The sequence below is a fragment of the Pseudorasbora parva genome, chromosome 21 (genome assembly GCF_024679245.1).
Source record: "Pseudorasbora parva isolate DD20220531a chromosome 21, ASM2467924v1, whole genome shotgun sequence".
In the NCBI taxonomy this organism is placed as follows: domain Eukaryota; kingdom Metazoa; phylum Chordata; class Actinopteri; order Cypriniformes; family Gobionidae; genus Pseudorasbora; species Pseudorasbora parva.
Window position 1 is genome coordinate 2097181 of NC_090192.1, and position 13461 is coordinate 2110641.

At 42.8% G+C, this 13461-nt stretch overlaps 1 protein-coding gene across 2 annotated transcripts in view; it reads right to left on the reverse strand.

Moving 5' to 3' along the window:
- Positions 1-11607, reverse strand: part of spag9b (sperm associated antigen 9b) — a 112808-nt gene extending 101201 nt beyond the window's left edge. For both annotated transcript variants that reach the window (XM_067430747.1, XM_067430746.1), the window contains exon 1: positions 11010-11607. In XM_067430747.1, coding sequence (XP_067286848.1) covers positions 11010-11309 — 300 coding nt within the window. In that variant the 5' untranslated portion in view covers positions 11310-11607. The remainder of the gene's footprint in view (positions 1-11009) is intronic.
- Positions 11608-13461: the final 1854 nt, after the last annotated feature.

The window sequence follows — 13461 nt, forward strand, 5'->3', positions numbered from 1 at the left end:
CACATTAATTTATATTCTTTATTTCTTTAAAACTATTTGTCAACAATACTTGATCACTTGTTAATTGTAACATGCAAGTAATGATGAAGTAAAGCATCTCATCACTGGCATTAGCAGAGTTACAGCTCACTGAGAACAGCACAAGCTCTACACTTCACCATAATGGAAACCTCAAAAAAAATAGACACAACTTTTAAATGTCAAATATAACATCAAACCTTAACAAGTCTTTCCCTTAGTCTTTCCTAAAAAATTTAACTAACTCTCCTGATCCATTCCTATGCAAAGCATGCTGGGAACTAGAAATACACTGCCCAGTTCAGTCTGCGCAACAGAAATGAGTCATGTAGGTAGGCCTGTCACGATAACAAATGTTGCTGGACGATAAATTGGCCAAGAAATTATTGCGATAAACGATACTATTGTCGTTCTGAGACCATTTTCATCTAAAATAATGATAATGGCATAATAATGCAGGTACACCTTTTCAAAGTTCAATAAACTTTAATTTCTAAAGACTATTTAACACTAAAAATGGAAAATATTTAAAATAACCACAATAAATGAACAAAACAACCAAAAACAATAAAAGCATGGACTCTCAGTCTGTTTAAAAAAATGCATTTAAATAAATACCAAAAACAATAAATAAAATGGATGAAAACTGCAGCGGATGATTGTGTTTTAGGAGCATATTAGGGGCGGCGGTTCACAAAACCCACGGTTCGGTTCGTATCACGGGTTTAGGGTCACGGTTTTCTGTTCTCTACGGTTCTTGTTGGTTTTTTTTCTTTTAATCCAGAAATACTTCAGCATAGGATATATTAATTATCCACAATTTAGGATACAGTATTAAATCATGCACAAACTGAGATTGACCATCTCTGGGGAAAGTGATATTTTGATACAGCGAGAGAGAAGACATTGATGACATGCTTTTCATTTATTTGGCAAAAGGAGAATGTGTATTTCTATCTCTACAGGAACTCATGAGCCTTTAGCACACAAAGATTAAACTGAAGAATTAACTTGCGTTTATTAAACTTCAGTGTAGCTTTAAGCCTCGTTTATTCACGACGCGTCCGCTCGAGCACTATAGGGGGCGCGCTGCAAAAATGACGGCGACGCGGAGTGTGCGAGACCCCATTTCGCTTGGCGTTGTGCGCGTCAAATTTTGTAACTTTGCGTGTGGCTCCGCAACCGAAGAGCCGTGAGTTCCAGACGAATCTGCTGGCCGAGCATGACGTCTCATCACGCCGCACCCGTCTGCGCGTCGAGTATAAACACCTGCCCAAACGGACGAGGCGCGCGCAGTCAACGAGAGAGACGAGGGAAACAAAAAAGCATGCAAACGGCAATTATCACGACTGGAAAAATGATCGAGCTCCTTTTGTTTATCGTGCGATTAATTGATTTATTGACTATCGCAACAGGCCTACATGTAGTCCCAAAAAAAAAGAGGTTAACTTAACATTTTAAATAAAATTTAGATCATTTAACGTAATAAAATTGAGTAAAACGGCAATTTTAGTAAAAAACTACAGATTTGTGTTGTTTCAGCTTATTTTATTTAAATAAACCGAGCAAACAGCTAGAATCATTATTTTTGAGTGTGGCACTCAACACCAGTCGTGCACTCAAAAAAATGATTGACTTATTCACTTTATTTAAGTAACTCATCTCGATTTAACACCATTATATCAGGTTTCTGGTTCAAATGTAAATGCTTCATCTCATATTGACTTAAAACCGTCACTCTTTGACAACTTGAAGTTTTTATTTTCAAATAACATGTTTCAATCAAGTGACCCAAACAAACTGGACTTTCATTTCCCATCATGCTTTGCAAAGGGGCTGAATTCACAGGGTAAATGTTTAAATACAGTGCTATTTTATGCATTTTTAACAAGATGAGAAAATAGAAAACCTTTTTAATGTTCTGTTGGTATTTAAAAGTGTGTGTTATGTTCGTGTTTTTGGAGGTTGCCACTGCGGTGACGTGCAGAACGTGTCAGAGTGAGGATCTGCTTATAACAATTAAAGCTGTTTTAATGATCAAAAAAATAACAAATACTTTGGGCATGCCATGGATGTAACAAAACCATCTTCTGGCTAGCCAATAAGATTTTGTAAAATATTTTTTTGTTAGATATAATTTGTAAATAAACTGAATAACTTGTTTTAGTTTTTGTTTGATATTCATTTTAGAATAACAACCTTAATAGTTTTGGACAAAATTAAGAATGTTAACCTGATTCAACTAAATGGCTTTGAATTAACCTTACGTTAAAAAAACAACACATGTTTACTGAAATAAACAATATTTATTCAATTCAACATAACCTAGTTACCTGAACCTGTTGACATAAAAAATTAAGTAAATCCAACATATAATTTCTTTGAGGGTGCGTCTCACGGGTATATCTGTGGCAATAGCCAACTTCATCAAATGGGTCCAAATTATCACTTTTTCTTTTATGCCAAAAATCATTAGGATATTAAGATCATGTTCCGTGAATATATTTAGTATGTAATGTCCTACAGTAAATATATCATAAATGTATTATTAGTAGTAATGTGCATTGCTAAGGACTTCATTTGGACAACTTTAAAGGAGATTTTCTCAATGTTTTTGCACCCTCAGATTCCAGGTTTATACAATAGTTGCATGTCGGCCAAATATTGTCCTATGTATAGCCTAAATCTGAATTTCCAAATATTGACCCTTATGACTGGTTTTGTTGTCCAGGTTCACATATATGTGTGCTTTTTACTGACCGTCCGTGAGGTATAAATTCCTGCGGTTACCGTATAGTCCGTAATTTTTAATGTGACAACCTGATTACAGCTTGAGCTAATTAGCGCTTTACTGTCAAACAAGTTCCAGCTCTGTGTGAGAACATGCCTTACCGTCACTGAACTTTAGACCGGTTATATGACCTTAAAAACTTTTTTTTTTTTCTCTCGTTGCCTGCAGTCTTTTACATGGAAAAAAAAAGATTTATACTGCTTGTTCAAACTGCTTAATTAAAATGAGCTAAAGCAACACAATTGCTATACATTTTGTCCAAACTTCATTTGATTGTGCTCAATCCACTTAGATATATTAAGTCAAATTGAAGTCAAACTTAATCCGCTTGTGTTGTGTTACATAAATGATTTGTGCTGCATTAACTGAAACTGGGCGGGGCTTGGTAGTTCCCAGCATGATTTGCATATAACCCTGCATAATTTAAAAATACTACTATTGTGTAACAAAATGTAGTTAAGACTTTTTCAGGTAAAAATGTAGTTGTTTAAAGTTCAAATCTATGGTTTATATATATATATATATATATATATATATATATATATATATATATATATATATATTAGGGCTGGGCGATATGGAGCAAAAAATATATCTCGATATATTTTGCTATATCTCGATATACGATATATATCTCGATATCTTTACAGGAAAAATAACCCCCTAAAAACTACAGCAAAAACAAATATGCGAAATACCACAAATTCTTTTTTTTATTATTGAAGTGCAAAGAGGTAGTCAGTTCATGTAGGAACAAATTGCTTTTGCAACATTAAAAAAAACTCCCTGATTACATAAATAATAATAATTTAACTGTAAAAGAAAATAAATAATATTTCCTTTTCATTTATTTCATGCTTTCAAAAGATGAATCAAAGACTCCCTTTTTTACACTTAAAGTAAACAGTAAGCATTTTGCAGAAAGATGGGGGCATGACTGAGATATAAATAAACTGATTTTGTATCAAAGTTCAAACAGTGATGTTTGTCATGAGTTTGACAAAATTCAAACTCATCATGCAGGCTACACATGAGCTGAATTTCACTTCTTTTCCAGTTACAGAAGGAAATATGAATGTCAGAAGGTAGGCTATATGATAATATGATACAGTACAACTGACAGAAGAGCACTGTGTCTCAGGACACCCGGGATGTCGCGTTTTTCCCTCTTGGTTAAAACATGAATAGACCCATTCATCATAATCCCGTGATAAAGCTGACAAAATAATAATAGTAATGATATTGCAATACTTTATAAATGTTTTCAAATGATTTGCGATCATTTTGACATTTTAACCGAAAACCATGCGATCAGTTAGACACAAATCATAAACTGACATGATTGCGACCGCGTCTCGCACCAATAGTGTCAATCACCTGACTGTGGGTGAAACTTGCGCTTTGAACTATGATGAACATTAATATTTCTTTATGAATTTTAGCAAGCAGTTGTGTTAGAATGAAAACATGGTCTCTAAACTGAGTCCCGAACAACGCGCGCGCTTGTCAACATGATAACTAATCCTCACCTGGTTGTGGAAGCAGCCGTGTTCAATGAGACAACACGCGAGGGGAGGGGGAACAAAAGCAAGAGGCGGGAGGCGCGCGAGCGGGAGCGAGCACAACACAGAGAAGGCAAACAAGCAGAGTGGCGGAATCAGAATTAAAAATAAACAATATATCGATATATACGATATGTCCAAATCCATATCGAGTTGAAAAAATATCTCGATATATTTTAAATATCGAGATATCGCCCACCCCTAATATATATATATATATAATCTGGTGTTTTTGGAGTTGTGAGCTCCAGTGGATCAGAAGCCAATGCTGAATAAAGTCGTAGTTTTTGTTATTTTTGGACCCAAATGTATTTTGGATGCTTCAAGAGACTCTAATTAACCCACTGATGTCTCATATGGACTACTGTGATGATGTTTTTATTCCCTTTCTGGACATGGACAGTATAGTGTGCATACACTTGCATACGCTCTCGGACTAAATATAAAATATCTTAAACTGTGTGTGAAGATGAACGGAGGTCTTACGGGTGTGGAGCGACATTAGGGAGAGGAGTTAATGACAGACATTTCATTTTTGGGTGAACTAACCCTTTAATAGGGAATTAAAACACTTAATACTTAAATGTCAAAACATTTACTTAGATCAATGAACAGCACTAATAAAGCCCCAGTCTTGCAGATCATTAACTAAAAAAAGTTGGTTTAGTGTTTAGTTACCCTTTAAAATTATCAAACCGGCAAGTTTAATCTATCTTTAAGTGTAAAGACACCTCTTGGACATTTGGCATGTGTCATTCCTGCCTGTGCAACTACTCATCCCAATGCTCTGGATTCGCAGTGTGTGTTACAGTATCTCAGTGACCCCACAGACGCCTCATGGGACGCATGCAAGCAAACACACACAAAACAAAGGCCTGAAGCAAATCATATGCTCATTGGCCAGGCTCTTCACTTGACTAGCGCCAAACAAAGAGTCTCGTGACCTGAAAGTGAGCCCGTCTCAAAGCATTCATACGCTGCGGTCTTCTCCCACAAGGATGAGCTTTTACAGGAGGAGCGAGAGCAACAGAAGGAGGGAAGCGTCTCTGGTTTTTTTAACAAACAGGTGATTTGAGCAGGAAGTAAAGCTTGATCGGCAGCTACTTCCCAAAATAAACACCTGCAAGTTTCTGCATTGCCCTCCATCATAAATGAGTTAAGACCAAACACAATAAACACGGTCATGTTCGGGTGCTGGTGTTTGGAAACACACACGCAAACACACACACATCCATGTTCTCTTGTGTTGGGATGCTGGTGTTTGGGAACGCAATCATGTGAGACGCTTCTGGAGGAACACACACACACACACAATCATGTTCTCGTGTTGGGATGCTGGAGTTTGGTAAAACACACACACACACACACACACGCACACAGTCATGTTCTCGTGTTGGGATACTGGTGTTTGGGAACACACACACACACACACACTGTCATGTTCTCGTGTTGGGATGCTGGAGTTTGGTAACACACACAACACACACACACACACACACACACACACGCACACCCACCAGTCATGTTCTCTTGCGTTGGGATGCTGGTGTTTGGAACACACACACACACACACCAGTCATGTTCTCTTGCGTTGGAATGCTGGTGTTTGGGAACTTAATCGTGTGAGACGCTTCTGGAGGAACACAGACACACACACACACACACACACACAATCTCTCTCTCTCTCTCTCTCACACACACACACAATCGTGTGTGAGACGCTTCTAGAGGAATTAACTCAAATCATTCTGATCAGACTTTGACTCCGGCGTTTCAGAGCCACCAAACCAACATTAGAGATGCTGCGACGCCATTGGTCCACTGGTTAGGCAAGTTATCCAATCACAGCCTCTGATACAATAATTATTTTTCATTTTTTCAAGTCAAAACAGACTGGGAGGTTATGGTTAGTCAGTGTTTGATTTAATATGTTTAATACGGCTAAAGTAGTCATAACTTGGATAGCAAACATCCCCTTTCCATTTAAATGCCAAAGCTGTGATTAAGGACACATTCCTTTTAAAATAAAAGAGTCCTCCAGGAGCCATTCAGCGGGCACCGTAATGCTTACAAACACAGACGAGTGTCATTGAGTCATGCATGAACAATTAGGAGTGTTTAGCTGACTTATGCATGATGCAATACATAATAATCACATTACTACAAGACATGGCTTGCTCGACCTGACAGCTGCCTTTTAACCATTAGGTGTGTCTGAAGAGAAGCCCATGCAACACAGACACTTGACTTCCCCTTCTTACATGCAAAACCTGGACTCGGATCCAAATGGAAACAACCCACAAATGTGAAGTAATGTGACCGCTGGAAACGTTCTGCACATAGAGTCTATTTCTGACATAATCATAGTTTTGCTGGCTATTCTTAGACTCTGTGGGGTTTGTCCCTTTGCATGTCACTTTAGGTGTGACAGTAGACTGATTATGCAAAATTCCCTTTTACATGGTGTTTGAACATAAATGTGTCTCCAGTGTTACACAACTACCCTATAATGGTAAATAACACTCACTCCTTTTTTAATCCTCATAAATCATTAGCAGTGTCTTAGAATTAGCCATTTGCAGTTTCTATGCAATGTGACGTCACATATGCTTAGGCTCCTCCCACCACTGCTGACAGACTCCGCCCTATTAGCACAGACCCCACCCTCAGTGAGCAGTACACAGTCCACCATTTTTATCTTCTCGCCAGAGCATTTACCAGCAGCATTCAAATAAGAAATGTATTCTTATTAAATTAATTTATTGGTCATAATGTTATGCCTGATCGGTGTATAGCAGTAGGTACTGTATATTACGGAACTGCAACGACCACGATAGAGACGACAATCAAAACCAAACAGATGTTTTAGTTTTTGGGAGAGTATCCGAGGCACAAGCTGTACAGGCTCCGCCCTCTTCTGGATAGGGGGTGGGAAGCAGCAGCTCATTTGCATTTAAAGATACATGCACATGTTTTTCCTTTTACTCAAAGACGAACATTTTTAACATGGTATAATCAAGAATCTGTGAGCTGAAACTCCACAGACACATTCTAGGGACACCTGAGACGTATATTACATATAATATACTAAAAAGGGGGCATAAAAGGTAAAATTACAGGCAGCCCAAACCACTGAAAAGAAGTACGTCTACCTTTCACATCCTCGCATTTATTCCAAAAAATCAAAGATGTCACTGCTGTGAATAAGGTCTATACCTTCATGTAAAGCATCCAGTGCTGCTCTAACTGATCTTCCTGTCATTGTCAGGTGAACCTGAACAAGTTGGCAAGCTTCCACACCGTCTGAGCAACGCATTTCCATGACTGTTCCAGTTGTTTGTGATTACCGAATAAGGACATTCAAAGAGACTGCACTCACAAAAAAATCCCTGATATTGCTAAACGGCGTCAGGTGTGGTGAAAGCCTCTATAGCCCCATCCCCTATGGCCCCGTCCGATCACTCCCCATCCCCTATAGCCCCGTCCGATTGCTCCCCATCCCCTATGGCCCCGTCCGATCACTCCACATCCCCTATAGCCCCCTGTCCGATCGCTCCCCATCCCCTATAGCTCCCTGTCCGCTCGCTCCCCATCCCCTATAGCCCCCTGTCCGATCGCTCCCCGTCCCTTATAGCCCCCTGTCTGATCGCTCCCCATCCCCTATAGCCCCGTCCGATCGCTCCCCATCCCCTATAGCCCCGTCTGATCGCTCCCCATCCCCTATAGCCCCGTCTGATCGCTCCCCATCCCCTATAGCCCCGTCTGATCGGTCCCCGTCCCCTATAGCCCCGTCCGATCGCTCCCCGTCCCCTATAGCCCCCTGTCCGATCGCTCCCCGTCCCCTATAGCCCCCTTGTCCGATCGCTCCCCATCCCCTATAGCCCCGTCCGATCGCTACCCGTCCCCTATAGCCCTCTGTCCGATCGCTACCCATCACCTATAGGCCCCTGTCCGATCGCTCCCCATCCCCTAAAGCCTCCTGTCCGATCGCTCCCCATCCCCTATAGCCCCGTCCGATCGCTCCCAGTCCCGTATAGCCCCCTGTCCGATCGCTCCCCATCCCCTATAGCCCCCTGTCCGATCGCTCCCTGTCCCGTATAGCCCCCTGTCTGAATGCTCCCCATCCCCTATAGCCCCGTCCGATCGCTCCCCGTCCCGTATAGCCCCCTGTCTGATCGCTCCCCGTCCCCTATAGCCCCGTCCGATCGCTCCCCGTCCCGTATAGCCCCCTGTCTGATCGCTCCTCATCCCCTATAGCCCCGTCCGATCGCTCCCCATCCCCTATAGCCCCGTCCGATCGCTCCCCATCTCCTATAGCCCCGTCCGATCGCTACCCATCCCCTATAGCCCCCTCTCCGATCGCTCCCCATCACCTATAGCCCCCTGTCCGATCGCTCCCCATCCCCTATAGCCCCCTGTCCAATCGCTCCCCGTCCCCTAAAGCCCCCCGTCCGATCGCTCCCCGTCCCCTATAGCCCGCTGTCTGATCGCTCCCCGTCCCCTAAAGCCCCGTCTGATCGCTCCCCGTCCCCTATTGCCCCGTCTGATCGCTCCCCGTCCCCTATAGCCCCCTGTCCGATCGCTCCCCGTCCCCTAAAGCCCCCTGTCCGATCGCTCCCCGTCCCCTATAGCCCGCTGTCTGATCGCTCCCCGTCCCCTAAAGCCCCCTGTCCGATCGCTCCCCATCCCCTATAGCCCGCTGTCTGATCGCTCCCCATCCCCTAAAGCCCCGTCTGATCGCTCCCCGTCCCCTATAGCCCCCTGTCCGATCGCTCCCCGTCCCCTATAGCCCCGTCCCCTATAGCCCCGTCCGATCGCTCCCCGTCCCCTATAGCCCCCTGTCCGATCGCTCCCCGTCCCCTATAGCCCCCTGTCCGATCGCTCCCCATCCCCTATACCCCCCTGTCCGATCGCTCCCCGTCCCCTATAGCCCCGTCTGATCACTCCCCGTCCCCTATAGCCCCGTCTGATCGCTCCCCGTCCCCTATAGCCCCCTGTCCAATCGCTACCCATCCCCTATAACCCCCTGTCTGATCGCTCCCTGTCCCCTAAAGCCCCGTCTGATCGCTCCCCGTCCCCTATAGCCCCGTCCGATCGCTCCCCGTCCCCTATAGCCCCGTCCGATCGCTCCTCGTCCCCTATAGCCCCCTGTCCGATCGCTCCCCATCCCCTAAAGCCCCGTCCGATCGCTCCCCGTCCCCTATAGCCCTGTCCGATCGCTCCCCGTCCCCTAAAGCCCCCTGTCCGATCGCTCCCCATCCCCTAAAGCCCCGTCCGATCGCTCCCCGTCCCCTATAGCCCTGTCCGATCGCTCCCCGTCCCCTAAAGCCCCCTGTCCGATCGCTCCCCATCCCCTAAAGCCCCTCATTCATACTAAAACTTTTGATTTCATGGGGACTTTAAAAAGGGCTGGGTAGATTAGGAGCTGAGGAAAGTAGATTGTTTGGTGTTTAACTTTATATCACCAGTCGGTTAAATCTCAGTACATTAAGACAAGTTATCTTTTGTTTAAATATACAAATGAGCCATTAACTGATTAAAAATTCATTATTTGCATACATTTACAGAGCATTGCAAGAGAAAATAATTGTATTGCAATTGAAATATACAGATGCTAAATATATAAAGGGAGATGAAAAACACTTAAAAGTGTATTTTAGATGTTTTCTGTCCACTAGTCTGAGAGTTGACATGTTATTAAAGCAAAAAAAAAAAAACCTTGGGTTTTGATTGTATTGTCTGGCCTTTGATGTTTAAAACACACTCTAGAAATATGTTTATGACTTTAAAGTGGGATAGTTCACCCAAAAATAGAAAATGACCACATGATTTACTCTCCCTCAAGTCATCATCCTAGGTGTGTATGACATTCTTCTTTCAGATGAACACAATCAGTGTTATTAACAAATGTCCTGTCTTCTCCAAGCTTTATAACAGCAGTGAATGGCTGTTTCTGTTTTGAAGTCCATAAAAGTGCATCTATCCATCATAAAAGTGCATCCATCCATCCATCATAAAAGCCCATCCATTCATCATATAACTGCTCCACACAGCCTTCTGAAGTAAAAGTGCGTTTGTTAGAAAAATATCCATATTTAAAACTTTACTAACTGTAGTCTCTAACTTCCTGAGTCTAACTTATATGATGGACAGATGCACTTTTATGATGGATAGATGAACTTTTATGATGGATAGATCCACTTGTATGATAATAGATGCACTTGTATGATAATAGATCCACTTTTATGATAGATAGATGCACTTTTATGGACTTCAAAACAGAAACAGCCATTCACTGTCATTATACAGCTTGGACAAGCCAGGATATTTTTTTTAACATAACTCTTGATTGTATTCGTCTGAAATAAGAATGCCATAAACTGTACAACTAGAATGACCTAAATCATCCTAGAGTAACATTGGATACTTTTTTGGGTGAACCATCACTTTAAAAGGCAGCTGACCTTCGCTTAGACACTTTAGGTGTTAAATCTGACTGTTTTTCACACACAGATTTTATCTCCACCGACTCTTTCTGCTTTAGGAGTCACACACGCGGGATGTTGTGAACTTTTAAAGCCACTCAAGTGGCCTAGTTTGACTTAGCTGTCAAATATTCCTCCGGCGGGTAGTCTCACCTCCTCCACGCTCTTCCTCAGCGCCTTTTCTCGCTCGTATTGGGTGATGAGCTGCTCGTTGTCCTCCTTTAACAGCTCCAGCTCCACCTCGTGATCCTGGTTCACCGCGAACACCGAGTCCAAGTTCTCCAGAACCGCCACGACCAGCGGCATAAGTTCCTTCACCACGTCCTCGTCGTATCTGCCGATCATCCGCTCGAACTCGCGGTAGATTGAGCTCGCCAAGCCGGACACCCGCTCGGACATCATCGCCGAAGTGCCCGGGTCCTCCTGGTAAAGCACACCGTCCTCTAACTCCATCTTTACTTCGCTTTTACTTCGCTTACTTTACTTTAAGACGCTCGCGCTAGCAGCTCGCGCGCTAACGTTAACCGTCGAGACCTCTTATTTACTTCCCGACGTCCTAGTAGTGTCGGGACTACATCTACGAGTAACTTTTAGGAAACCCCTTCAACATCGAGGGAAATAAAATATACAATCTCCTCCGTTGTCGCGCGAACTCGTCCCGACAGTTGTTCGACCGGGATAATCTGTACTAAACGGCAATCGGTAAGTACAGTCCCGAGAGGAGCGACTAGTGGACCTGACCGTCACATGATGACGTCACGCTCCACCGGAGAAGTGGGAGGGGCGAGGGCGGGAAAAGCGCCGCTCCTGTTTGTGGACACAGAAAACTTTCGCCGTTTTGGTTTTGTTTATTTGACTCTAGAGGCGTTTAAATATTTGCAGCAATGACTTCTTGATTAAAACTAGTTATTTTCTGCACTTGTCAAGAGGGAATCAACAAGTGACCACCGTTTATATAATGTATCATTTTCAAACTATATTTAATTTATTTTTTTACAGACTATATTCAAACACTTTCACACACAGACGCGTGTGTGTGTGTATATATATATATATATAATCTATTATTCAGACTAAATATATGTACATACTTTCACACACAGATCAGGTGTACAATGTTTGCCTAGCAACCAGTTACAGCACCCTAGCAACCGTATATCAACATTAACGAGCCATATCTCAGCACCAGAGCATTGTACACATACAGAGTTGGGCTCTTTTAACTCAGACTGGCAAAAAGTTTTTTAAATATCATCCCTTAAACTCTATTGCCACACCCTAGCAACCAGTTATAGCACCCTAGCAACCATATACAGTGAGGAAAATAAGTATTTGAACACCCTGCAATTTTGTAAATAATCTAAGCTCTCCCACTTAGAGATCAAGGAGGGGTCTGAAATTTTCATCGTAGGTGCATGTCCACTGAATGTATGATTTTTTAAACTATTTATTTGTATGATACAGCGGCAAATAAGTATTTGAACACCTGAGAAATACTAGATACAAATACTAAATACAAAGGTACAGTAACCTTTGTTTGCAATTACAGAGGTCAAACGTTTCCTGTAGTTTTTCACCAGGTTTGCACACACTGCAGGAGGGATTTTGGCCCACTCCTCCACACAGATCTTCTCTAGATCCGTCAGGTTTCTGGCCTGTCGCTGAGAAACACTGAGTTTGAGCTCCCTCGAAAGATTCTCTATTGGGTTTAGGTCAGGAGACGGGTTAGGCCACGCCAGAACCTTGATATGCTTCTTACAGAGCCACTCCTTGGTTATCCGGTTATCCTCTCCTTAATAAAGTGCAGTCGCCCTGTCCCATGTGTAGAAAAACACCCCCACAGCATGATGCTGCCACCCCCATGCTTTCAGGGATGGTGTTCTTGGGATGGTACTCATCATTCTTCTTCCTCCAAACACGTTTAGTGGAATTATGATCAAAAAGTTCTATTTTGGTCTCATCTGACCACATGACTTTCTCCCATGACTCCTCTGGATCATCCAAATGGTCATTGGCAAACTTAAGACGGGCCTGGACATGTGCTGGTTTAAGCAGGGGAACGTTCTGTGCCATGCATGATTTCAAACCATGACGTCTTAGTGTATTACAAACAGTAACCTTGGAAACGGTGGTCCCAGCTCTTTGACCAGCTCCTCCCATGTAGTTTTGGGCTGATTTCTCACCTTTCTTAGGATCATTGAGACCCCACGAGGTGAGATCTTGCATGGAGCCCCAGTCCGAGGGAGATTGACAGTCGTGTTTAGCTTCTTCCATTTTCTAATGATTGCTCCAACAGTGGACCTTTTTTCACCAAGCTGCTTGGCCATTTCTCCGTAGCCCTTTCCAGCCTTGTGGAGGTGTACAATTTTGTCTCTAGTGTCTTTGGACAGCTCTTTGGTCTTGGTCATGTTAGTAGTTGGATTCTTACTGATTGTATGAGGTGGACAGGTGTCTTTATGCAGAACCTCAAACAGGTGCGTCTAATTTAGGATAATAAATGGAGTGGAGATGGACATTTTAAAGGCAGACTAACAGGTCTTTGAGGGTCAAAAATCCTAGCTGATAGACAGATTATTCAAATACTTATTTTCCTCACTGTATATAT